This window comes from Dermacentor variabilis, chromosome 5, assembly GCF_050947875.1.
Source record: "Dermacentor variabilis isolate Ectoservices chromosome 5, ASM5094787v1, whole genome shotgun sequence".
Classification (NCBI taxonomy): domain Eukaryota; kingdom Metazoa; phylum Arthropoda; class Arachnida; order Ixodida; family Ixodidae; genus Dermacentor; species Dermacentor variabilis.
In genome coordinates, this window is record NC_134572.1 from 49,889,746 (window position 1) to 49,914,906 (window position 25,161).

Genomic DNA, 25,161 nt, shown 5'->3' on the forward strand with positions numbered 1-25,161 from the left:
TGCATATTTATCTTCCACACTCTTACAGTTTTTCAGTTAAGGTCCTGAATCATTTGTTGTAGTTCGTCCCCACCGTTGCTGAACAGGACAATGTAATCTGCAAACCAAGGGCTGCTGAGATATTTGCCATTGATCCTCACTCCTAAGCCTTTCCAGTCTAATAGCTTGAATACTTCTTCTAAACATGCAGTTAATAGCATTGGAGAAATTGCGTCTCCATGCCTGAGCCCTAAAAAACAAATTATGGGGTTTTACATGCCAACACCACTTCCTGATTATGAGGCACGCCGTAGTGGGGTACTCCGAAAATTTGGACCACCTGGGGTTCTTTAACGTGCGCCTAAATCTAAGCACCATGGGTGTTGTCGCATTTCGCCACCATCGACATGCGGCCGCTGTGGCCGGGATTCGATCCCGCGACCTCGTGTGTACCAGCCCAACACCATAGCCACTAAGCAACCACGGCGGGTATACCTGACCCCTTTCTTGATAGGTAACTTTTTACTTGTCTTGTGGAGAACTAAGGTAGCTGTGTAATCTTTGTAGATATTTCCCCAGATATTAACGTATGGCTCCTGTACTACTTGATTACGCAATGTCTCAATATCTGCTCGTATCTAAACTGAGTCAAACACCTTTTCATAAGCTATCAAAGCTATATAGAGAGGTTAATTGTTCTCTGCCGATCTCTTGATTATTTGATTGATGACAAGGATGTGATCCATTGTAGAATATCCCTTCCTGAAGTTAGCCTGTTCTCTTGGTTGATTGGAGTAAAGTGTTGCCCTGATTCTATTGGAAATTATCTTGGTGAATATTTTATACAATACTGAAAGCATGCTAATGGGTCTATAATTCTTCAGTTCTTTAATGTCTCCCTTGTTATGGATTAGTGTAATGCTGGAATTCTTCCAGCTCTCTGGTATACTTGAAATCACGGGGCATTGTGTATAAAGGGCCCCATGCTCTTCACGCATGTCATTTCCTCAATTTTTGATCAAACCGACTGTTATTCCATCTTCTCCTGCAGCTTATTTCTGTGTCATGCCTTGCAAGGTCCATTATAACTTCACTGCTAGTTATAAAAGCAGCCATCTGTATCTTGTTCATCACTACTTCGAATGAAAATAGCGTGGCTGCTCTGGCTACTGTAAAGGTGGGTATAGAAGTATTCTGCTGCTTTTACTATATCATCAAAACTTAAGAGTTTTGTTTTCTCTGCTGACCAACCTCGCAGGGACAACGTATTTTATACAAATGGTGTCCGTTAGACACCCTGTACTCGACAAAGCGGTTCACGGTTGCCTAGTGCAAGCACTACACTTGCGCAGATCATTCACAATACCTGTGCACAAAGCTTGTGCTAGCTCTTCAGCATGTGCAGGCAGTGCTGTGAACGTGTCCTGTGCAGAGTCAGTACTATGTTAAATGAATGCCAACATATGAACACCACTATGCAACGCTGTTTAAATGAATATTAGGGCTGTTTGAATAGTGAAATTTTAAAATATGGGCTTCACATATAGAAGTGAATACCACTCTTATTCTGCTTCTGAGAGCAAACAGAAATGAGAAAGAAAACAGCAAGGGCAGTAAAAAAAATCCAGTCTATTTACTTTAGTATGTGCAATGCTATTTGGAAGCCTGCTCAGCTATGCTACTCGTAAATTTGTAAAATGCGACTGGTTGCCTTCACCCAAAAAGATCACTTTCTCGCGACGCCTGCGGCAAAAAGGACGTTCCACATCCGCCGCCAAAGTCTGTGAGTGGTGGCGCCGGCTGACACTCCTAGGTTTCTACTAGGAAAAATTAATACCCATGAAAGTGGATGGGGAAACGGCGCTGCGGTAGCTCAACTGGTAGAGCATCGCATGCGAAATGCGAAGGTTGTGGGATTGTTCCCTACCTGCAGCAAGTTGTTTTTTCATCTACTTTCATTTCCATTACTTTATCGTTTCTTTATTTCATTCATTAAGCACAAGTAATTTCCCCTATGTTGTCCTTGGTGTCAGTGTTTGTTGGCTTCTTATGATATGACTAATAAAAGCGGGCCCCTCGGTTAACCCCTTTCTCCTCGTTTATTACATAACGAGGGTTTCGAATCCGGCAACACTGATAACTTCAGGTAGCATGTGTGGGTTTATTGACCGATTGCCTTCACCCAAAAAGATCACGTTCTCGTGACGCCTGCGGCAGATGTTCCACATTCGCCACCAATTTCTGTGAGTGGTGGCCCTGGCTGACACTCCCAGGGTTCTACTAGGAAACATAAATACCCAAGAAAGTGGATGGGGAAACAGCACCGCAGTAGCTCAATTGGTAGAGCGTCGCATGCAATATGCGAAGGCTGTGGGATCGTTCCCCACATGCGGAAAGTTTTTTTATCCACTTTCATTTCCATTAATTTATTGTTTCTTTATTTCATTTATTAAGCACATGTACTTTCCCCTATGTTGTCCTTGGTGTCAGTGTTTGTTGGCTTCTTATTGTATGACTAATAAAAACGGGCCCCTCGTTTAAAATGTGAAGTAATCACTCAGTTCCCTTTTGGTTTACAATAGTCCCCTTTTATGGCCAGTAGGTGTCCAATAATTATAGTATCACTCGGCCATACTCAAATAGTCAAAGAAATTGAACATAAAATTCGCACTACAGAAGTGTTCCAAGTCATATTCAAACAATTGCACAGTATGATGAAAAGCTAAGCACTGTTCAGAGAGTGCAGGCAAAATGAATTGATCTCATGTGCAATACTTGAAAGAGGCATACCATAGCGGACTGCTGTTGCAGCACGAGCAGTTACAGAGTCATTAACCTGAAGAAGGAAAACGAGTCAGGTATGTTGATTTTGTAAGTGCATGATGTCATCCCTCGAGCATAAACTTAGTGATAAAGCGACTGTGCGTACGAAGTAATGACAACAGGGCAAGAAACTTACATCACTGTGTGGGAAGCTTGAGGATTCAGTCAGATAGTTGAAGAAGGGAACAGGGATAAAGAGGAACATAGTAATTAAGAAGACCGTCGCTGATATCACTCCAACAGATTCTGGCCTGAAATAAAAACGAGACAAAAATACGGCGGCACACGTAAATGACGGCCCTTGTTCACACAACTCGCATAAAGAACAGACAGCATGAGGTAAGTGCCAGTAAGTGCATGACTAAAAGCGCAAAGCTGCAGATCGGCGCCAAAGAGTTGTTCCGTGCTGTGCAGTTAGGTTTTAAAACGCGGCTACTGCTGGTAGATGGTGCACAAGTGGTTTTTTTTTTTTTTTTTTCTCTCTGTGTAGTGGACCCTTGTTTGCATAGCACAACGCACGGCAGATTATTGATGCTAAAACTGCGTCAAAAATTATTGGTATTTAACGATGGCTCTCGGGCCTGAAACGAAACTTCGGCGAATTCGTGCTCTCAAGCTAAGGTGAAGTATTCGGGCTACGGACGAATATATCTACAAGCACTACTACAAGTAGCTCTGTTTTTCGTTTTCCTGTGGAAACAGTATTGCCACGTTGCTCCTTTCTGGAAATACTGCTTCACTAGCACACAGATCACTCGATCAGCTGACGTAATGTTTTTTTCTTCTTCTTTTTTTTAACATTTTAACCGTGGCAGCAAAAAGGAATAACTTACACCTTGGCTTTGGTTGTTTTGCTCATGTCCACACCTGATAGTCCGGCTTTAATAAACATTGCTCTGAAACGAGGTATTAAGTTGAGCGTGACTAGATGAGCGAAAGTTGACATCGTCACATTGATGCCGAGAACGATTAAAGTGTGCATTTTGAATGCCTGTGTCACAGATGTTCACAGTTCGAAGCCAGCAAACTAAAGTACGCTGTACACATCACAGGCCACGAAAGCCACACGCCGCCCGGCACGTCAGTAACGAAACAATCTTCATCGCACTGAAGCGATCGTCGACCGCAAGACGACGGAAGTACCGGAAGAACGCAAATACGCGTACGCGTACGCTGTTTAGCGAAAGCGTCCATGCAAGGCGTGATAGACACACTATTTACTACCGTCATTTTTCTTGCGGTAGGTTTAAGAAAAAGCAACTTCATCAACTTCAGACTAAAAAAAAAAAAGCTCATTTAGCAAGAAAAACTTTTTTTTCATCTCACTGTTATACTGGTCATATTGTGTTTTGAGTAACTATTTTTACGCAAGTATACATAAAAAAAAGAGTTGCCGTATGGAGCGGTAACGGCGGTAACATTTAACGACGTTGTTGCATTGTCTGCGGACCGCAATTTATCCCGTACCTCAGTAACCGCAAGCATTCAAATTAGGTTTCATATGTTTGTTTCTGTTTAAGAGTCATTAATCGCTATAATTAAGGCACTTTTTTGATAAAGACAAAGAACTTCTTTTTCTTGTGCGTAACATTAGGCTACGTTTCTTGCGCCTGCGCACTGCGCGTCTTCTCGTCAAAGATCCTCCGCCATACTGTGCTAACGTGTGGTACTCGTCTTCTGAATCAGCAAATTGGTTTGGACAAGACTGGAGATAAGGTCGTGAAACAGAACCGGGAAGGTAAGTTTTACAAATGTTATGAATACGAGTCGCTGTTCGCTCTCCTGCGCTTCCCTAATCTGCGACCGGCATTCTTGCCCGGTCGTTATTGTTCATCCGGCCGCCATTGCTACGCAGTGGAAGCGACGAGACAGAAGGCTCTCGTTCTGGTGCTTAATCTTACATTCTTACACCAAGTTTCACTTGATATGTATCGGTAGTTCTTTTTCCGCATTTTGCAGATTCTTCTTTCAGAATAGCTGCCGGAGCGTCCAATTTAGAAGCAATGATATTCTGTTCTGCTCGGTTTTGTATACGGTTACTTTTCGTGCACATTAGTGCTAGGGCTAAACTTCCGCTGATAGTACATACGTTTCGGTCAGGCCGCTCACACGCCCAAAACACTAGCGTCGTGAATATCCTGAGCTCATTTGTTAAACTTTTGATCTGCTGCTTGTAAATTGAGCGTGATGGGACGATGTCGTTTCGTTAAGCCTAACTACGACGACCGAACGCCGGTTCGCGTACAGACGCCCCCCGCGCATCGGTCGAAAGGCGCAATTGCGGTTCAGTTATAGTGTTAATCCCTACGCGTTAATTCTCAAGTTTATAAAAAAAAAACTTTTTGCCGCTTCCAGTTACTCTGCTTGAGCAGGTGAACCATGCCAGTGCAGCTAGAAGACCGCAGGAATATGGCGCAGGTACCGGCGTCTCCGCGTCCCTGGAAGATCAGGCCGCGCCTTGGGCAAGGTTCTGACTGGTGTAGAAGTTGCAGGGCGCAGTTCTCGTTGTTCGGTGTACGTCGGGAAGACTTTCTCGCGCTTTACGACGCTCTGCGCCTCGGATCTTCTCTGGAAGCCGCCTATGTGGCGTGAAAAGCGATAAGCGTAGCGTCTGTGTTCATTTTGGCATTACGAAGCTTTCATGCTTCAAATTCGTGCCTAGGCGACCAGATTGCAGTGTTGTGGGTCCTTAAACTTGAATCAGTTGGAGTTGGTGTCCTTGGCGTACGCTCTGGAACAAAAACCTCCCATGCGCAACGGCCGAACTGCGCCGCTCTTGGGCAAGATGCTTGCGGACAGTTTACTGCTCTGCCTATTCGCTTTGAGCGTCACCACAAGTGAATTACGTTGACAACGTGCCATTTTAGTTCGGTACCTGCTCGCTTGGTGTCACGATTGCTACCATTTATGTTCATGGGAGTTCATGGTTCATTTATGTTTATTATGCGCATGGGAGCTTTTTGTTCCAGAGCGTACGCCAAGGACACCAACTCCAAATGGGGGAAATGCGGTGGGCTAGAAAGGTATCAATTACTTATACACGAGGAATGTTGACACAAGGTGGAGGAAGTGAACTAGAAAATTGTCAAGCAAATACTTGGGCAACAGTGGGGGGACAGGTAAGGAATCATTTGTCAAGAAAAAGGTTAAGGAGACAGAGGGTTATGTGGAAAACAGGTGCAAACCAAATCAGCGTTAGACATAAAGGACGTTTAAGCAAGAAATAGCCAAAGAAAATACGATAACTCTAAGGGAAGCTTATTGTTGTTTGAGGCCAGGATAGGTGTACTGCAGACGTACCGAGCCAGATATCGGGAGATAGCTTGTGCGGGGCATGTGGACAGGAGGAAACGGCTGAACACCTGATGCTTGTAAACAACTTCACCCTGCAGTTGAATGTAATGCGGAACTATCAAAGCTTTGGGTTTTAAAGATGGTGAAAGTGAAATAACTTAGAACAGGTAGAAATAACTAAACAGAGGCTATCTGATTGGAGGATATCAACGCAAAAGTAAACAAGTAAATACATAGGTATGCATGCATATAGTACCATTCAAGGCTAGGTGGCGCGCGCCTCCGCCCGATTCAAAGAGTTGAGCCTCATTCATCCATCCATCCATGTTCAGAAAAAATGTATGATGCCTGATAGCGTTGAGAATGCTATTTTGCTGCATCATGTTTACGGACGCTTACTATTCGTCCATGGCGTGTGGAAATGACAAAAAAAAATTGAACTTGGTTTTGTGGAATGCCGCAGCAGTTGCAGAAGCAGATGTCTTATACCTGTGCCACATGGGCGACGTTAATGGCATTAAAAGTTTAAGACCTTAAGTTTCTTAATGCCATTATATTTTGATCGCTACTATATGCGCATACTTGGTGACATTATGCATTGCGATGGCGATAACTGCAGTGAAATTTGTTTGTTTGCCAATCGTAGTACAATAAACAATAAAAAACAGTTATCTAGGGAGCAGATGTTTAAGAAATGGCATGAGAAACGTTCATCGGCGTATTGTATGTAGTTTACTTCAGGAATGTCATTGTTGCACCCAGCCGCAAACTGTTTGAAGCCAAAGCTAGCTCGACGGCCAATCCATAGCATAGCCAAAGCATTGAAATCGGAAAAATAGCGCTCAAAGCTTCAAAGCTCTCGAGCAGCTATCCTGAAGAATTTGACCATGTGCTCCAGTTTCTTCCTGGCGTATGTGCTTCTTCGAGTCATTGTCGAGAAATGCAAAGGCTTCAGTATGAGCAAAAATAACGTACAGCGCAAAGGACCAGGACAGCGATAGACGACATACACAGCGCTGACTTCCAACAATATTTTATTGCGTTGCCACATCGTGTGTATATATACAAGAAGAGGCATGCGCAGAAAATGTACGGCAGTCACATGGGGTGTTCTAACAGCAAGTCATTGAACGATACATGGTCACCTCAAAAAATAATAATAATAAATAAAACAAATTAAGCAATAAAATTTCTATCTGTCTAGAAACGCGACTTCACCAGGGGTCAGCGCGATTGAGGGCGCACTAACGCAAGAACTGCCAAGTTTTCTGATGAAATCAGCTTCCACTATTTCGCGTGTGAGTTGTGAGCAGTGTCTCGCTAAAACTTGCGTATCTTCAAAGAATGGCACGCAGCCGCAGTCCCGGCAATGGATGCCCAAGTGGCCTTGTACAGTGTTGCGGACGTTGTTAGAATGCTCTCTTAGTCGATCATTTAAGCACCTGCCCGTTTGTCCTACATAATTACGGCCGCAAGACAGGGGAATTTCGTAGACTACATTGGTTATGCACGTCACAAACCGTTTTTTGTGCCCGACAGAACAACAACTCTGATGCGATTTAGGCGTGTTTACACGACTACAGAGCCTTGCCAATTTTTCCGGGGCCGAGAAAACGACTGCGATTCCTACACGCTGCCCAATTTTCTTTAGCCTATGGGATACATCATGCACATATGGCAGCACTGCAAATCTGCGTCTTTCAGCCCGCTGGTTTCCTGATTGAGCGGGATCATCACGTTTTGTGCGCCTCAGAAGCTGTTCAGCTATGGCTGAACAGCTTCTGAGGCGCACAAAACGTGATGATCCCGCTCAATCAGGAAACCAGCGGGCTGAAAGACGCAGATTTGCAGTGCTGCCATATGTGCATGATGTATCCCATAGGCTAAAGAAAATTGGGCAGCGTGTAGGAATCGCAGTCGTTTTCTCGGCCCCGGAAAAATTGGCAAGGCTCTGTAGTCGTGTAAACACGCCTAAATCGCATCAGAGTTGTTGTTCTGTCGGGCACAAAAAACGGTTTGTGACGTGCATAACCAATGTAGTCTACGAAATTCCCCTGTCTTGCGGCCGTAATTATGTAGGACAAACGGGCAGGTGCTTAAATGATCGACTAAGAGAGCATTCTAACAACGTCCGCAACACTGTACAAGGCCACTTGGGCATCCATTGCCGGGACTGCGGCTGCGTGCCATTCTTTGAAGATACGCAAGTTTTAGCGAGACACTGCTCACAACTCACACGCGAAATAGTGGAAGCTGATTTCATCAGAAAACTTGGCAGTTCTTGCGTTAGTGCGCCCTCAATCGCACTGACCCCTGGTGAAGTCGCGTTTCTAGACAGATAGAAATTTTATTGCTTAATTTGTTTTATTTATTATTATTATTTTTTGAGGTGACCATGTATCGTTCAATGACTTGCTGTTAGAACACCCCATGTGACTGCCGTACATTTTCTGCGCATGCCTCTTCTTGTATATATACACACGATGTGGCAACGCAATAAAATATTGTTGGAAGTCAGCGCTGTGTATGTCGTCTATCGCTGTCCTGGTCCTTTGCGCTGTACGTTATTTTTGATCATGAATTGCCAACTAGCCCAAGCAACCACCCTAGTTCAGTATGAGGCCAACAAGGCAAGGGGCCACCACCGTGCAATCGAACAGCTTCTCCTGGCTAACACGCTCGCGATTAGTGCTCTAGCCTTGTGTAGCGGCAAGATTGCCTGCTGATCTCCACGAAAATGAAGAGCTCCTTTTAAAAAAGTGAATATATTGTCTTTATCTACAAGTTTGCTTAATACCGTGAGAATATGGTCACTACAGCCACGCTGGGGACATTGTAAACGAGAGTACGCATTCGACAGCCAAGTGAGTTGTAATAATTGTAAGAACGCACTTCGCTGCGAGAAAGAGCAATTTTTTAAAGAAAGTGAAGAATATATTAATTGTTATTCACTAAGAATCCGTTTAGTCTCGTCAGAATGTGGAGACACTGGGATCGACAGTACACATTTGGTGGCCAAGTGAGTTACGAGAATGCACTACGTCACGAATGGCATTAAGCTTTAATGCCATTAAGCATGTTTGTGTGGCACCCCGCGAATAACATTAAAGTTTAAGGCATTAGCCAGTTAATGTCATTTTCTGTGCCCATGTGGCAGGGGTATTATTTTACCCAAAAGCTTTTGGTTTCGTGTACAGTAGTCGCAGTATGAATAGGTTGACGTGGTGGTGACTGGTAAGAAATTGTTTCATGCATAATAGTCAAAATATGAATGGGTTGACTGACTGGTATGAAATGGGTGGAAGATTGTTGGCCTAAAATCTATGAGTGTAACAGTACATGTGGTGCTTACTTTATTAAATAATGTCTGAATACAATATAGCCTCTGACTTGTTTAAAAATATCCGATAATGCCTGCAGTTACCCATCAAAAGGAATGCTCATAATACTGTTCCAGCCACCCAGTCATGTAGATGCTTCATTACCTGTTGCCCGTGTGTAGCTTCACAGTAAACGGCGGTGCCATGTTTGAAGTAGAAACTTGCTTTCTTCTAGGGTGGCCACCCCAGGGAGGACGTAAGGTAAATATATTCAGTGTTCTTACAGCTGCAGCATCTGCAGGAGTTTTTGCTTTCTTTTTCATGCGGAGGTCACAGTTCACATCCTTTGTCATGGAGCCCAGGCTGTAAAAATTTGGATAATTTACTCATAAAGTCAGTTCATCTCAATGCCAAAATCCTTACTTTTGGTGGGCTCCATTTTATAACCTACTGGGGCAGCAATGGGCTGGTACTCTGACAGGCTGGCTTTGACAATTGTATGATTGTGCATTGATGCCAGGCTTAAATGTTATCGAGAATTGGGCTTGCCTAGGGGTTTGCTTATGCTAAGTAACCACAATTTAGAGCAAGGGGATGCTGTAACCAAGGCAAGCACAAAGGTGAATGAGCTTTTGTTTTTGATCTCTTGCATAGCACGAAGCCTTGGAATTTAGATTTAAAGGAGCACTGACGTATTCTTGAACCTACCATGCACTTCTTGCATGTAAAGGGATCAAATTTGGAATGTATAAAAGTTGGGAAAACCATCTTGTGTGTTCAAGTGGTCTAAAAAGGCTCTATCTTGTATCACGGACATAGTTGTGATGTCAAGGCAGAAGGCAAAATTTCTTGGCATGTAAGCGATAAGGCTAAGTGTAATGCTGTTGCTCATTGAAAAAGGGTTAACAAAAGTGCTGCATTCTGGCTGGGCTCTTATGTGGCATTTGCAGCTATCAGAGGAATGGAGTCATCCACATTGTGACATGATTTATTAATCTCTTGGGTATTCAAACAAAAACTGGTTCACAGAAACGAGTATTTAGTTATCTACATAGGGTGCTCTGGTGCTTGGCAGTATTTCTCTAAGGTTTAGAGCATTTGAACATCCATTTAATGCAAGAAAATTGACCAGTCGGAAATATGTCTGTACTCCTTTGGCTGCTTTACAGTTATTCCACTGTTTGTGTATTGTCCATAATGTATCTGAAGCAGTGCGAGTACATCTTTAAGTGCATATTAAGTTATATTGCTCATGCCGATATCTTTTAATTCATGCTGTATATTTCTTTTCATACTAATACTTGACCTAAATCAATTACTTATTGCATACTTGCTGATCAAATGGGTTTGTTGGTTTGGACCATAAAAGACTTGATTACTCAGGCAGGGCATATGTGGCATAGTCATCCAGCCTCTTCTAGACTAGTTCTCATGACTACCTTTAAGGCAGGCTATTCCTCTGTTGGTTTAGGCTATTCCTCTGTTGGTTTAGGCTATTCTTCTGTTGGTTTTGGTAACAGAATGCACATTCATTTTTCGACCAGATGATGCAAGTTTCCTAGCACTAAGGGAAGCACTGGAAAGGTCAAGTTGAGCTCTTTTGCTGCAATCTCATTTGGAAGGCATGGGGGTTTGGTGTATTCGTGTGTTTAAGCATTAAATTTTTAGCCCTGGGCTCTGGGCTAAGTTGATGCAGGATTTGTTGTGCCTACAGCAGCGATAGATACAAACCTTGAAGTATTCTTAGTATTAGGTGTCATTTAACAATTTCTGTACTGAAGCAAAAAAAAAAAACTACTAATTTTCTTGCACCCTCGGTGTACAGTCAAATATAGCAGCGTGCTCAAGTGTGTAAGCAATCTTGAGCGCACCAGAACTGCCACTGCCATATTTTTTTAATGTCTCATGTGGTATAGACTTCCACTCCTGATGGTACATGCCTTGTGCTCGTTTATAAACTGAAAAGCAGACAAGGGTTGACATTTTGTGTCTGTTCACTGTTCACTGCTGAGCCAGTTAATAAATTTGCAGTTCATTTGAAATGTTCAATAGCAGTCTACATAAAACACTGCATTTGTTTGAAAACAGGCCTGTTGGGAGCAAGGTGTTAGTGCATAGTCAGTCCAGGTGGTCCTTCATACAATGTACTGCTGTATTAGTCTTGTTAAAGTTGCACAAACACTCCTGTGATAGGTAAACCTTACGCCTTTTGTGAGGGAGTGAATCGTTGCTGCTAGTATTTGTGCAAAAATTATTGACTGAGAAGGTTTACTTTAGACACACATCAAGCAAGATAGGCAATTACAGAATGGGCATTATATCTTGGACTTAGTAGGCCAGGAAGGGCCAAAGCAATTACTTGTAATGTTACATTGAAATTACTGCACCAGCTTATTGTGATATCATACATTTTGACATGTTCAGGGTTGGTTGTTTTATAAGCAAATGGTACTGTATTTAACAATAAGTGAAGTAGCTAAAGTGCAAAGTGGGTTCTAGAAAAATTTGTTCCAGATATGGTACCGAAGTCGTGTACATATGTAATGTTACGTGCCTATTGTGAGTATGCAGTCCATTTTTGTGTGCCTCCCCTTTGTCAAATTTTATGTGAGCTTTCTTTAAATCATATTACGCAACGATTTGCAAAGTATCTATTCCTTGGATTTTGCTAAACAAGGTATTAATGGCTTCTGTATGGTTCAAGGAATGCCGCAAGACCAACCTTATTGCTCTGCCTGACCTAGAACAAAAGTTGTGAGACTTCAAAGTTAAGCACCAGAAAAACCCTTTAGAGTTTCAACTACGAAACCCCACAGCTCGTGTTCTAGTTAAAACCAAGCAATAAGGTTGGTCTTACGGCATTCCTTAAATGGTACAGAAACCATTGATACCCTATTTAGCAAAATCTAAGTACCAGATACTTTGCAAATCTTTGCAGAAAAATACAATTGCATAAAATAGAACCAAGAGAAACAAAAATGGACCTCATAATTGAAATGAGCACATAACATTATACATGTACAAATTTGCAGCACCATGCCTCAAAGAATAAAGATTAAAATTTTTGGTCAGACCCACATCTCCTCTTCAAAGCTAGCAAATTTTCCAGGTCCTCTTGGACCACAGAAATAGGATTAGTATTGGCCTCGAGCTCCACCACTGGAAAAGCTGGCGCCACCGTCGGCGTGACGTGCTAGGAGGGATCACGTGGACATAGCGGCCGCGTCGGCTGCTTCGGGCGCGCCGAAGCGAGCTGAAAACGAGTTTAAATTCCCTCGTACGCTGCGGTCCTCATTTAGTGGCGAGATTTTCCCGCTTCGAGTGTCTCCTTTACAACTCTTGAAAGCACTACAATAGGTAGTGGCTGCCTTTGAAGGCGCACAACATGGTAGGCTACTGCTCGGTGCCGCAATGCCGGACGCACGCAACGGAGCACGGTGTCAGCCTTATTCACACCTAGCCGCAGGACAAGAAGCTGTGTGAAGCTTGGCTCGCGAAATATAAAACCGGCAAACAGTCATCGGCTACAACTCGGGCATGCAGCAAGCACAGACGCGAGGACGATTTCTGCTACGGCGCCCGGTCTGCGATGTTCTGAAAACGCGCACTGAGCCGCTCGCCCGAGTCCGCTGCCCGACTAATGTCATGACGGTTTGGTCTATGAACTTGTCGATGCTATAAATACTGGCAAGTTCAGTGGAGTGGAAAGGCAGCGGTAAGAAGCACATTTAAAAAAAAGCATGGCATATGGTCATGTTTGTGATATGAATTAATGCACTGGATTACAAAAAAGGAGCAGCGGGAAATTGCACGCTGAGAACACCGATAAACATACAGTGCGACGCAACTCGAGAAATAATAATGAAAGGTCAAAGAATTTTGAAGAAAAAAAAGATTTAATCGTCGCGACGGCACATCCCAGTCCCCGTAGGCGTCGAAGTCTCTACAATGAAATTATTTTTGAACAGCTCTGATAGCGCCCACGCAACGATGGTTGCTTGTATACTGTCAAATGCTCATATTCTGCGGCCTAAAGCTCATGGCACGGTGCGAAAACGCACGCGCGGAGAAAGCGAAACAGTGCGCGGACAAGCATGCAGACGCGCAGTCGGTCGCTGCGAATCTGTGCGATCGCTGCATTGAGGCATTCTATTACGCTCCATTTAGTTATACAAACACTATAAGAACAGATTCAGATAGTTTGCTCTCAGCGTTTACCTACCTTTCACGCAAGAAGCCGGTTCGGGAGACTCCATCGCAGCGACCACGCGCAGTGGCGTTCACTGTACGTATTCGGTAAAGAGATAGCGTCTGTAAACGATTGTGTGCTTTCAGTTTACCCAAGATTATTATTTAGACAGTAAGAAACTTCTCTCGTTTCGGAAGTACTTACAGAAATGTCCGAGAGAGCTCGCGCATGGTGTTTTCAGTGAGCGCTGACAGCAAAACCTATGAGGAGCGTGCCACGTGATCCCTCATACTACATCAGCGAGGCGCTTCCGATAGATGGCGACTCCGTAACTCCTCGCCGCCAATACAGGGAAGTTCACGGTATCACACCGGCACCATTGGCATTGCAGTTCTAGCTTTAGCTGCTAATAATCTGCCTTGTTTATTCCAGAGAAATGCAGTTTTGAAAGATTAAGTCTCAACTGACTTAATTTGCTTCTTTAATGCAACAAAGACAGAAAGATAGGCTGCAACCGAATTTATGCGCATTTCATGTTTATTGACGCAGCAGTACATCCATTGACAACCAACATCTCGAGTACTTGCATTAATGCGTACTTCATTTTCATGTGCTGTAACCATTCGCAATCCAGGTACATTCATAATGGGGAGTGCTAGAAAATGTAAGACTGGTGGGTATATTGAAAGAACAGGATTCTCTGGTGGAGGCCGCAATCACCGTTCAAACTTCAACATTCCACATTGGAGCACATTCCCTGCTCCTATGTGATGGGACTTCTCCATCTAATAAGCATGACTCCTTTATTGTTGGTTATTTTTGTTGAAAGTTTACACCAATAAAATATAAAGAACCCCTTTAAAGCAAGAATTGATACATTTGAAAAGAGCTAAACAACATATACTGACTTGTGATCATGCAAGAGGGTGCTTTTACAGTTGTACAGAAGCTTCGCAATAGTGTTGCTTCTAGTTTGATGCAAGTTTGTGTACCGATACAAAATTTATTCCCTCCTTGAATCACTGATAGTGTGCAGTTCCGTGAAAGTAAAGCACTCATCTCTACCCAAGCTCGCAAGTTGTCGGTCTCCTCAATGACAGAGAGATTGTCGCAACTAATTTGAAAGCTAATGAAATTAGATCTGCATGATTTAATGGAAGTTGTCATAAAAACTTGGTTATATGCTTAGATATACCACCTAAATCTCTCTTGCTGGAGACTGTTAAGCATTTCTGTGATACTTGAGTAATGCTGCAGCACTTAACAGATGAATATTGGTTCATTTTCACAGCAACTGTAGTTGTGATGCAAAGATCAAGTGCATGGGGCTCAGCATTCGCTTTTGCAAATTTGATTGAATTAAGAGGAAATCTGTAGCACTCGTGCTTATTTTGCTCCTTGTGAGCATCTGCGAACTTCATCTTGTTGAAATTGAATCGACATGGTCATTTTAATGGGTTTCAAAGCATTCCTCTCACTGTGCAGTGTTTTGAGTTATACAAGTGAAGTGAATGTATGTGTGCGTGCTAGTGGCTTGGAGCGGCCAGGAGGAGGAGGAGGAGGTGCAGCATGAGCTTCCACGACAATGCAGAGCCACGCCAGCAGCGGCCACCCATCTACCGACCCAAGGACCCCCCACCTGATGTAGCCCTTGATAGGAGCCGCATCTATATTGGCAACCTACCTCACACCGTGACCGAGGATGATGTGCGAGAACTGGTTGAGCCTTATGGGGCTGTACGGGATGTCTTTGTGAACAGCCAAAAGGGCTTTGCGTTTGTGAAGATGGATAGCCCCCAGAGTGCTGAGGCCGTGGTGACCAACCTGGACATGAACTTAAGGCGTGGCCGACGACTGCGCGTGACACCAGCATCTAATGCCAAGGGCAAGCTGGCTAAAGCGTTGGGTCATGGGGGTGGTGCTGTGCGACCACGTGACGAGAAGCCAGGTGGCCGCTGCCGCCTGTTTGTGGGCAACTTGCCTGCAAGCACGGGAGAAGAGGAGCTGCGTCGCCTTTTCTCGGAACATGGCGAAGTACAAGAGACATTCCTCAACTCGGAGAAGGGCTTTGGTTTTGTCAAAATGGCATCCTACGAAGCGGCTGAGGCTGCTAAAGCAGCACTTGATGATGCTCTTGTTGATGGACGGCGCATTCAGGTGCGATTTGCCACCCAAGGTACATGCCTTAGTGTGCGTAATCTTGGACCGTGGGTCTCAAATGAACTACTGGAAAGTGCTTTTTCTCTTTTTGGTGAAGTGGAAAGGGCTGTGGTTATTGTGGATGACAGGGGTCGCTCGGTAGGCGAGGGCATTGTGGAGTTTGCACGCAAGCCGGCCGCCCAAGCTGCTTTGAAGCGATGTCTCGAGGGCTGCTTCCTGCTGACTAGTGAGCCAAGACCTGTTTGGGCAGAGCCACTGGAGTACAGAGACTGGGTTTTGGGCCTCCCTGAACGGACAGTGTCACGACGAGGGCGGGGGTATGCGCGGGAACGAGAACTGGGACCACGTTTTGCACGACCAGGCACACAAGAGCATAGGGTGGCAGAGCGCTGGAAACGCTTCCTGGACTTTGAGAAGGACAAGCGGGAAGAATTGGACAAGGTTTTGAACGAAGAACGTCGAAAATTGGAGGAAGAGGTGGAACGTTTTCGTAGAGAGCAAGTGCTGGAACGGCCCTTTCCACCTTGGCAGGATGGACCTCATGATCAGTATGCCAGCTATTTAGGCTATGACACAGGCTACCTTGGCTACCCACCCCAGTACGGTGCAGGCTGGAACCATCGCAGTCCTTACTGAGTAACCTTCCTGAGCAGGACAGTGGCAGAAAGACCCAGTGCATCAAATCAATGTTGCTGCTTCCACTCCTCTTCTTTTTTTTCTTTTTTTGTAAATGAAGTGGAAGTCATTACATGCAGTTCAACATGTGGCTGTGTTGCTGTGTTCTTTTCTGGTGCTCTTCATTGGGAAGTGGCTAAGCATTGCTGCAGCAGCGCATTAACAATCGGTTCTTTTTCTCAGGCAGGAGCTAAGTGTCTGCAGTGACCAACCAGCCGCTGCTCTGCGTCACAATTTTGAATCGTCTTGGCGCCGCACACAAGCTGCACTTAGCCTCGAGCATTGCATTAGGAATCTGTGCAAGTGTACACCATCCTTGGCGCGTGTGAAGAAATAGATTTTTTCGGTAAGATATACTACCTTGTTTGCTGCCACTCAGTGCACCTAGATTGTTTACTGAACTCGGCGTCTTGGTGAATTCAAGCTTTATCTCATTGTTGAGAATGTTTTCAAAACTTCGGTCTGTTCGTTGTACATATCCAAATGTCATCACACGAAAAATGCTTGCATTCTCAAGAATTCTTCCTTTAACCAGCATTGTTCACCTTTCCCTTGTACTACGGCCTTTTGTTAATTGTTTCAATTGTAATTGGGGCTTCACACTGATTATGCAGACGGTATTTACACGCCTTATACTGAAGCTCTCCTTAGCTTCGCTTTCTTGCATAAATGGAGCCATCTCGGCCCTTAGTGCATGGATCCACACAAAAGATATTACTTGGGAACGTGCACCTTGCTAACAGTCTAAAAAGTTACCTTGTCTGACATTAATTTAAACTTAATTGGCTTTAATTGATGCTCTACATCATGTTATGTTTTCTTACCTTATAAGAGGACACAAATTAGGGTTTCCGCTTTCACTCATATGCAGTAAATCGCAACGGATAACTTGTCTACAAGGAGTACAGAACGTTGCCAGCAGTAAGTGCTTATTACAGCTATCACATCCAAAACATTTGCAGTATATGGTAAATGGTTTTCGCTGTTACTCGTTAAGGTTCACACACAACTCCTGCAAAACTCCAACAGTTTTCAATTGAATTTGTGTGCCAAAACAAGGCATTTCATAATCATCTGACATCGTTACTAGGCTGTTTTTATTTTAAAATTGGAACTGCTTGCCTGAGCAGGAGATTGAGATTGAATGGCATATCGGCATTGTCACATTGTATCAGGGGCACGAAAACTCCACGAATGTGCAGTTTGAGGGCAATCTGCCAAATTGGCTTAGTTGAGTGTTTGAGCTTTATTATTAAGGCAGCAAGGCCTGGCTATTAGCACCAGTTACATTGGGAAGGAAAAAGTGTGTAGGTTGTATGCATGAATGAAGGGGTGTAGCTGAGGCAGAAAAGGCTTGTGTAAAAAAATATATAATACAAAGGCATCCTGTTGAAACCAAAGAAGCGAAAACGGGCCAAAGAATGATAGCTGGCTCTGTCTTGGTCTTCAGATATATGCTTGACCTTTACCATCATTGCTCTTCTGCTTTTCCTGCTCTTTAATCAGCACCTCTCACACGTAACATGTTTTAACTAGATTTTAAAGGTCTTTCAAGCAATGCCTCCGAACTTTTCGTAAAGTTTTTGAATTTGTGGTTCTATTTTGATTTTATAAATGAATCTGTTCAGGAAAATTAATTTCTTCATGGAAACATCGGTCTTCAAGCCTTCTGTTGGAAGTATCCTTCCTCATGGTGAAAGAACACAAAAGGAGTATTTGCTCCCAACATAATTCTAGAGACGGCCTTGAAACTGGATAAGTCTACAAAAGCGGTAGCCAAAATTGTCACTCGTCAAAATGATGTTTTGCTTGTCAGTGCTTCCTGTTCTAAGTTTGCTGCTGCTTATGTGCTGCATCTAAGAGTAAATAGTTAATAAAGTGGATGTGTCCCTCCAAAGGAATGCAGGGTAAGCTTTAAAAGAATGCATACTATCCTGCCGCTCCCTCGGATGTTGTGTTCGTGGGATGTTATGTGTAAAAGTTCTGATGGGCAGGTGTGTAATGTTCACTAATAGCACAATTTTTTGTATTAGCAGTGTGCCACCGGGAAAAGATGTCTTAAGTTACACCAGCAATTTGGCACTTTTTTACACAGACGACGTAAATGTTCTATTTAACACCCAGAACATTCAGCTACCAGCTTCAGATAACAAATTGTGAACGCTATTCGGCAATGATTAGTGTGTGGCAATGGTGTGTAGAACTGCGATTCAGTTTGATATATGCGCAATTCACAAGGTTTGTTAGATGTATTGCTTTCCAATAATTGAAACAGGTTGCAGCTTATTTGCAGCCAGGAACCATAAACTGAGTTTGCCAGTGGCAGAGCACTGCTTAAATCAGTTGCATTGTTTAATACAAAAATGTGGTACTGTCATTCAAGGCTCTCTGGTGGCATTGGCATGAATTGACTTCTGGGGTATCACATGCTAAAACCACAATTTCATAATTCGACACGCCGTAATGGGGGTCTCCGGATTAATTTTGACTACCAGGGGACCTTTCATGTGCCCCCAACACATGGGACATAAGCATTTATGCATTTCGCCCCCATGGAAATGTGGCTGCAGCGGCCGGGATTTCATCCTGTGACCTGTTTAGCAGCGCATCACCATACTCGTTAAGCTGCCGCTGCGGGTAGGTATAGACATGCTATGAAAAAATAGCTATGTGTAAAGGTTTGCACACATGAACTCTACTGTGCATAACCAATAGCACTATATCTGTATTCAAAGAACGAAGATTCTACTACGGCTAGCCACCTCCCAACTTATAGATGAAAGCGAATTGACATGGGCAACTATTCATGGCCAAATATGTTGAAGCAAATAATTGCACATGTGCAGTTCAAAGCGGTCTTCAACACCTAGGTAAAAGATAAAAAGGCATTGTTCAATGCATCCTTTGCCGAGTGTCCTTTCTCTGCATGTTCAAGCTTCTTGGCAGCTGTTGACTGTGTTTGACTGTGCCAGCAAGCAGCCTTACTTCTGCATTAGGGTTTGCACTTTCTGGAAGTTGTAAAGGAGGAATTGTGCAGTCTAGTGCCATTAGTGGCATCCTGCAGTCAATGTTCTCTTGCTTTGGTCCCAGCATATAAAGAAAATATGTAGCTGTGAGGAGGTGCATAGTTTGGGGCCATTAAGTTGTGGATCGGGTACCATTTTTCAAAGTATTTGCGAGTATAGTTATAGTCCGTCTGATATTCACTTCTTTCATATATGTTTGTCTGCTGTTCTCATAAGCCTTAAGTGCTGCTTGCAATGTAGGATGGCTAAATATACAACTTGAGATTTTATTGTTTCCTTCGATGATAGAATCTGCAGTTATGCAGTGAGCTAGACTACCAAAAGAGGATGTGTATAATGTGCGTAAACAAGCCTGTTAAAGTGTCCATCGCCAAGTTTTGGTCATTGCAAACTAACAAGTGCGGCATGTAGACCACACAGTGGCAATTGCATCTGCAAAGTAGCACAGTGTTTCATGATGTGAAAACAACTGAAATTTTAAACAAAAGCCCGCACACCCTTCCACTTGAGGGAGCCCTGCTTCCAGCCAGAAAGTCACAACACACAAATGTCTCTACGCAACAGACGCTGCTTGCAGCATCACCAATTATGGCATGCCACTTCGGTAAATGCAGCGCACACAATACTGTCATTGGAAGTGCAGTGAAAAAGAGGCAGGGCTTGTGGCATAACTGTGACGCGGTCCCTTGGCTCCAGCATGGGAGAAGGCAGGGACGGAATGTCGCAGACGCTGTTCAAAAGCAGGAGAGCTGCATCTATGTTGGCAGTGAAGATGCTGCCTCCTGGCAGCATGGCAATGCAACATTTCAATTCCTCCCACCTCTAGTAGTGAACCAATTCGAAAGAAAGGAAAGATTGTGAAATGATCCCCAGACATGACTCCTTGCAACTTCCAATGTATAACTGAAATTTTCCTTAGGGCTTGGTGAAGGGGTCGCTCCAAGAGAGCAGTCCGTATGTTATGCAGCTCTGCCCTTGAGTTGCCTGATAGGCTACAATGCTACCGTTTGGATTTAGTGGATTTGGCACATACTCCACTGCTTTCTTGATGCAAGTATATGAGCTACACATTACACAAGTCCAGATTATCAAGGTGTGTTGTACCTTTGCGCAGGCTATGCAACAGTTACCTTCAGTCCGTTCATTGCAGAAGAATGCTTTATTGCTTCCTCGATAATGGAGGATATGATAAGTATACCTGTACTGCATTCACATGGCAGCACGAAGAGGCATCTTCATGTTAGCCTGGCTTCCTTACTCCATGGGTAGCTTGACTGGGCCATGCTCATCGTTTCATTGCTGAAAGTTTGGAGTAGTGTTTGTCTGTACATGTTTCACTGGTGCAGTGTTTGAGGCTGACCTTTTAGGGTTCATGCATAATGGTGTGATCTACATTATTGGAATGTAGGAAAGTTCTTGGGTGCTATTTTGGCTTAATTTTCACACAAATAGAACATTTGTCTGCAACAGATCTATCTGTGGTGATGTTTGTTGTGCTAAGAACTGGACCTGCAGTGTTCGGCAAATTATGAGAAACATACATCCAATCTGCTTTCTAAAATTTAAGGAAACAGGTAGCTTTGTGATACCCTGCACAAGAATTGCAGTGTCCATTTTGGCCTCTTTTGTTCCTTTTATCAGTTATGATTGTGCTCTACCATGCTTTGGTTGTCTTTATTTTCCCTGCACAAGTTAGTCATACAGATAGGTTGTGCATATCCAAAGCCATTCTCCTCGGAATATTTTTGTGGCAAATCTCTGCTCTGGGTGTAGACAAATGATCCTGTGAGTGCTGGCAAATTTAGCACATTCAGCATTGCTGTTTGAATTCGCTCTCATCCCTTGACTGTTTTGACACTTGCTTCCACAACCCACATAATAAAATGGGCTGTGCATAGAGTGCCGTCTTTGCTTCGGAGCCACTTCACTGCTAGTCTAATGTGCTTACCTCGAATTCCAAGCATTCTTTATTTGTAGGTGCCTATGGTGCAGCAGTAAGCACGTGTGTGAAGTTTCATAGAGTGCACTGCAAAACAAACACTCAGATTTAATTATTCACTATCTGGAAGTTGGAGCAATGTTGCAAAGGCACGAGTCTTTCTGAGACAAGGGATGGTACGTTCAATTGGGATGGCCATTCAAGCATGTCATATTGTACGTTTTCAACACCTTGGCTGAGGTGGAGGCTTTTCGGGCCTCAGGCTCATGTTGGCGAGAAGTGTGTGCTTCGAGAACAAACCTGGCCAGAGGCTTGTGGATGCACATCATTTTCCAGTGGTTCTTGTCGGAGACTTTTGTTGAGCTCCCTGCTGAGCTCAAGGTTATGTTGAAAGTTGACAGTGCTAAGAAAATACTGTGAAACTTCGCTAAACCGTAGTTGGCCGGAGCTTGAGAAAAGTATGTACTAAACGGTAGTACTGCTTAACCGAAGTTGCATGAAATCGCCCACTTACCTGTCAAAAACGGAACTCTGAGAGAGTGCGATGAAAGGGGAAAAAGACATGCAGTATTTATTCACTTGGCGCGACAAGTGTTATTTTCGTCTGAAGCCGCGGCGGTCTAGCAGCGGCGTCAAACTTACTAAAGCTGCGAGCCAGCTTTTCAGCCAGCCGCCTCTTCTCGGCAAACACTCGCATGGCAGATTCCTCGTTGGCGTTACGTATTCTCTGCGCACGCGCATGGTAGCGCTGCAGAAGTCGTGGGGAGCCTTTTTCATTGCTGGGTGCTGTTCTCATCGCGACGATTGCATTCATGAGGCTTACGTATCGCGCAGCTTCTGCCACTGTCGGGCCTGAATCGCATGTGCTGTCGCTGCTCGTGTCGTGCTCATCACTGTCGCTAGTCGACACTTCGGCAACAACAGAGGCAATGATGGTGAAAAGTCGAACCTCATAGCCAACATCTCTTCGCGGTCGCAGCAGCGCTGCCGAGCAACTTCTTCGCATTCCAAATGCCACACACCGTAGTCAACAGTAGTAGATCCCTGTTGCATGCCAGTGCCAACTTTTTGGTGTCGTGTTCGATAGCACAAACAATGTCTAATTTTTCTTCTATGCTGAGCACCCGACATCTTTTTTATCCGAGCTTCGGCATGACGCGAGTCCTGGGTTGCAGGACGCTGCAACTCTCTCTGGCACGGTGCCGAAATGATGTTGATGTTAATGTGGCTTTACGCGCAAGCGCACAGGTTGCTTCGAGGCCGTTGTTCCTATCTCTGAGGCTTGTTGTTCTGCCACGTAGCCCGATGGAGACAACGCACTGCAGTGTTTGCGCGACAGAAAGTGGAAACACTACACGTTAACTGATATGCACGCAATAAGCTGGTACATTTTAGGCTGATACAAAACACATTATGTTCAGTGGCCGCTGAATCGGGAATTTGACTTTACTACTTTTAAAAGGAAACTACTGTTTAAGCAGGTACGTTTTAACAAGGTTTTGCTGTAGCTGTAAGGTGATTGGCAACATGATCATGTGGCAATGTTTACATTCTGTGCAAGTAATTCCACCATAGATATCTGGCTTGAATAACTCCTACTGTAGCGCGCTCAAGATTGCTAAATATGTAATGCTATTTTATATGCGACATATTAATTAGTGTTATATCGTATGTCTGGGCAACGCTTGCAGTGAATACTAAAAAGCTAATTTTGAACATGACCAAGTGTTGGCCAAACATTGTTTAGTGCATTGACTTCAAGTCACATGACACAAATGGGGCATGACACATGCCACAAAATGGGAGAGAGAGAGAGAGTAAAACATCTTTATTATTAATATTTGAATGGCGAGAGCAGTGTGGGAGGAACCCTCAGTCCAGGGTCCCTAAGATGATTCCGGCGATGTTTCGAGCCCGTTGTATCACAGCTCCGAGTACCTCGGGAGGTCCGTTGCGGAGGGCACCGTCCCACAGCTCTTTGTTGCGTAGGGGGTAAAGGAGGGTTGGCAAGGGAGAAAAGAGGTTTGCAGTGTACTCAATCGTGACGTGGAAGATTGTGGGCGAGCTGCCACAGCCAGGGCAACGATCTGCATAACAGTGTGGGTAGAATTTATTGAGACACAAGATTTGGAAAGGTTGCGGTTTGTAACTGGCGTAATGCCACTGCTACCTCTCGCGAGGACGACGGCGTGGGTGCGGCGAATGCGTGTATAATGACGTAGGATGTCTTTGTAATGGAGCAAGGGATCCCCACCCTGAACCAGTGGCCTCGCCATGCCGAGCCGCCCGGAGGGAAATTTCTCGGGCAACTGCATGTGCGCGTTCGTTACCTGGCAGTGAGGTTCAGAGTAAGTGGATGCGGGGAGGTGTGATTGGTGCATATTGTGGGATCTGTTTGAGAATTTAATGGGAGGCTAGGTGCTATGACACAGGCCCCATTCAGTCTGCAGGGTTGTGGCCTCATTTCCTCTTTTGTCCCTTCTCTTTGCACACCTGCTACCAAGTGGCACTCCATTCCTTCAAAGAAAGAGAAAATAAAGGATATGAGAAGTGGTTGCATAGACTTGCAGATGCATTTTGTGTGGTTATATTAAGAATGTCTCATGAAAAATATTTTTGTGGGAGTGAGTACAGGAACATCATTAAATGGAACGTACATTCCATTGCACTAGGCAAAGTTGAAACAAGTTGGGAAAAAAATGCACCAAGGTGGAGTAACAAATAGATGTTAGATTGCATGTTTTCAAAAGAGATCCATCATATTTAGGTTCAGTCATGTGAGCATCTAGCAGTGTATCCTGAACAAATTTAGTGCCCGTTTTTAGCCACACCTCAAATACACCATACATTTGTCAGGTTTCTGCGCATAGATGCTAGCTTCTCAATTTTTACACAAAGCGGGTGTTGTAGCCGAATCATATTGGGCTATACACCCACTATGCGCTCCACGTGCAGGCAGTTGCATGTGTGACTGCCGTTCCTGCCCTTCAGCTCTAGCATCTCTAATTTCATGTGCTGCTTTGGCAAGTGTTTTGGGTGTTGTGGAAAGTCTACTACTGAAGTTCTTGAAATGTGTGCTGCAGAGACTTATTTTTCCATAGGCAAGTAAACGTGGAACAGTTGCAGCACCTGCAAATATTGTTTTTGTGGGTATATATGTCGTTTGCTGTGATGTTTTAAAACTTGTTCTTCCTGCTTTAAGATTGGGTCAAAAGTGAGTTTGGCTCCAAAATTACGTCCCTTTGAAGGTGGTGTGGGAGGTGGCTGGAAATTGACCCGAGTGCGCCCGTGCATATTAAAAACTTACTGTTGTCCCCAGATTACTTGGAAGATTTCATTTGGCTTCAAGGCAGGGCAGAGTTCTTCACTATTTTTACGTTTTTAGACTTTGAACTTACCAAAGTATCAATTTCTTTCGCCGATGTTCAAGTTATATGTTTGAAAATTGAACTGCAGCACACTCCCTCTCTCTCATGCGAAAAGTAAGCACTTTAACTCCTGTTCCCAAGTATAAACATCTAGGTACCAATGGAGACCCCTAGCCATACTTCGCATTTCCTGCACTCTTTCTTTCTCGTGGTAATCCGAACATGAAACATCTATAGACTAGTTGCATCATCTATCAGTCAATCAATTACTTTTATTTTTTCATGCCAAAAAGAGGAGGCAGGACTGGGAGCTGAGGTAAACCTAGACAAGGATTCTGCTCCCCTTTTGCAATTGACATCAGAGCATCTCGCAAACAAAGCAGTACTC

At 44.1% G+C, this 25,161-nt stretch overlaps 2 protein-coding genes across 4 annotated transcripts in view; one reads left to right on the top strand and one right to left on the bottom strand.

Moving 5' to 3' along the window:
• Alg7 (Alg7 dolichyl-phosphate N-acetylglucosaminephosphotransferase) overlaps window positions 1-4,004 on the bottom strand; it is a 28,067-nt gene extending 24,063 nt beyond the window's left edge. Inside the window, exons 1-2 of the mRNA XM_075692435.1 lie at window positions 3,636-4,004; window positions 2,939-3,053 (exon numbers count right to left, since the gene is read on the bottom strand). Coding sequence (XP_075548550.1) covers window positions 2,939-3,053; window positions 3,636-3,784 — 264 coding nt within the window. The 5' untranslated portion in view covers window positions 3,785-4,004. The remainder of the gene's footprint in view (window positions 1-2,938; window positions 3,054-3,635) is intronic.
• Window positions 4,005-4,195: 191 nt separating this feature from the next.
• Window positions 4,196-25,161, top strand: part of LOC142582569 (uncharacterized) — a 65,613-nt gene continuing 44,647 nt past the window's right edge. The window contains exons 1-3 of one of the 3 annotated variants that reach the window (XR_012828456.1): window positions 4,196-4,540; window positions 9,652-9,677; window positions 16,624-16,786. The gene's annotated coding sequence lies outside the window, so the exon portion shown is untranslated. The remainder of the gene's footprint in view (window positions 4,541-9,651; window positions 9,678-16,623; window positions 16,787-25,161) is intronic. The other 2 variants (XM_075692432.1, XM_075692433.1) reach the window with 2 other exon arrangements.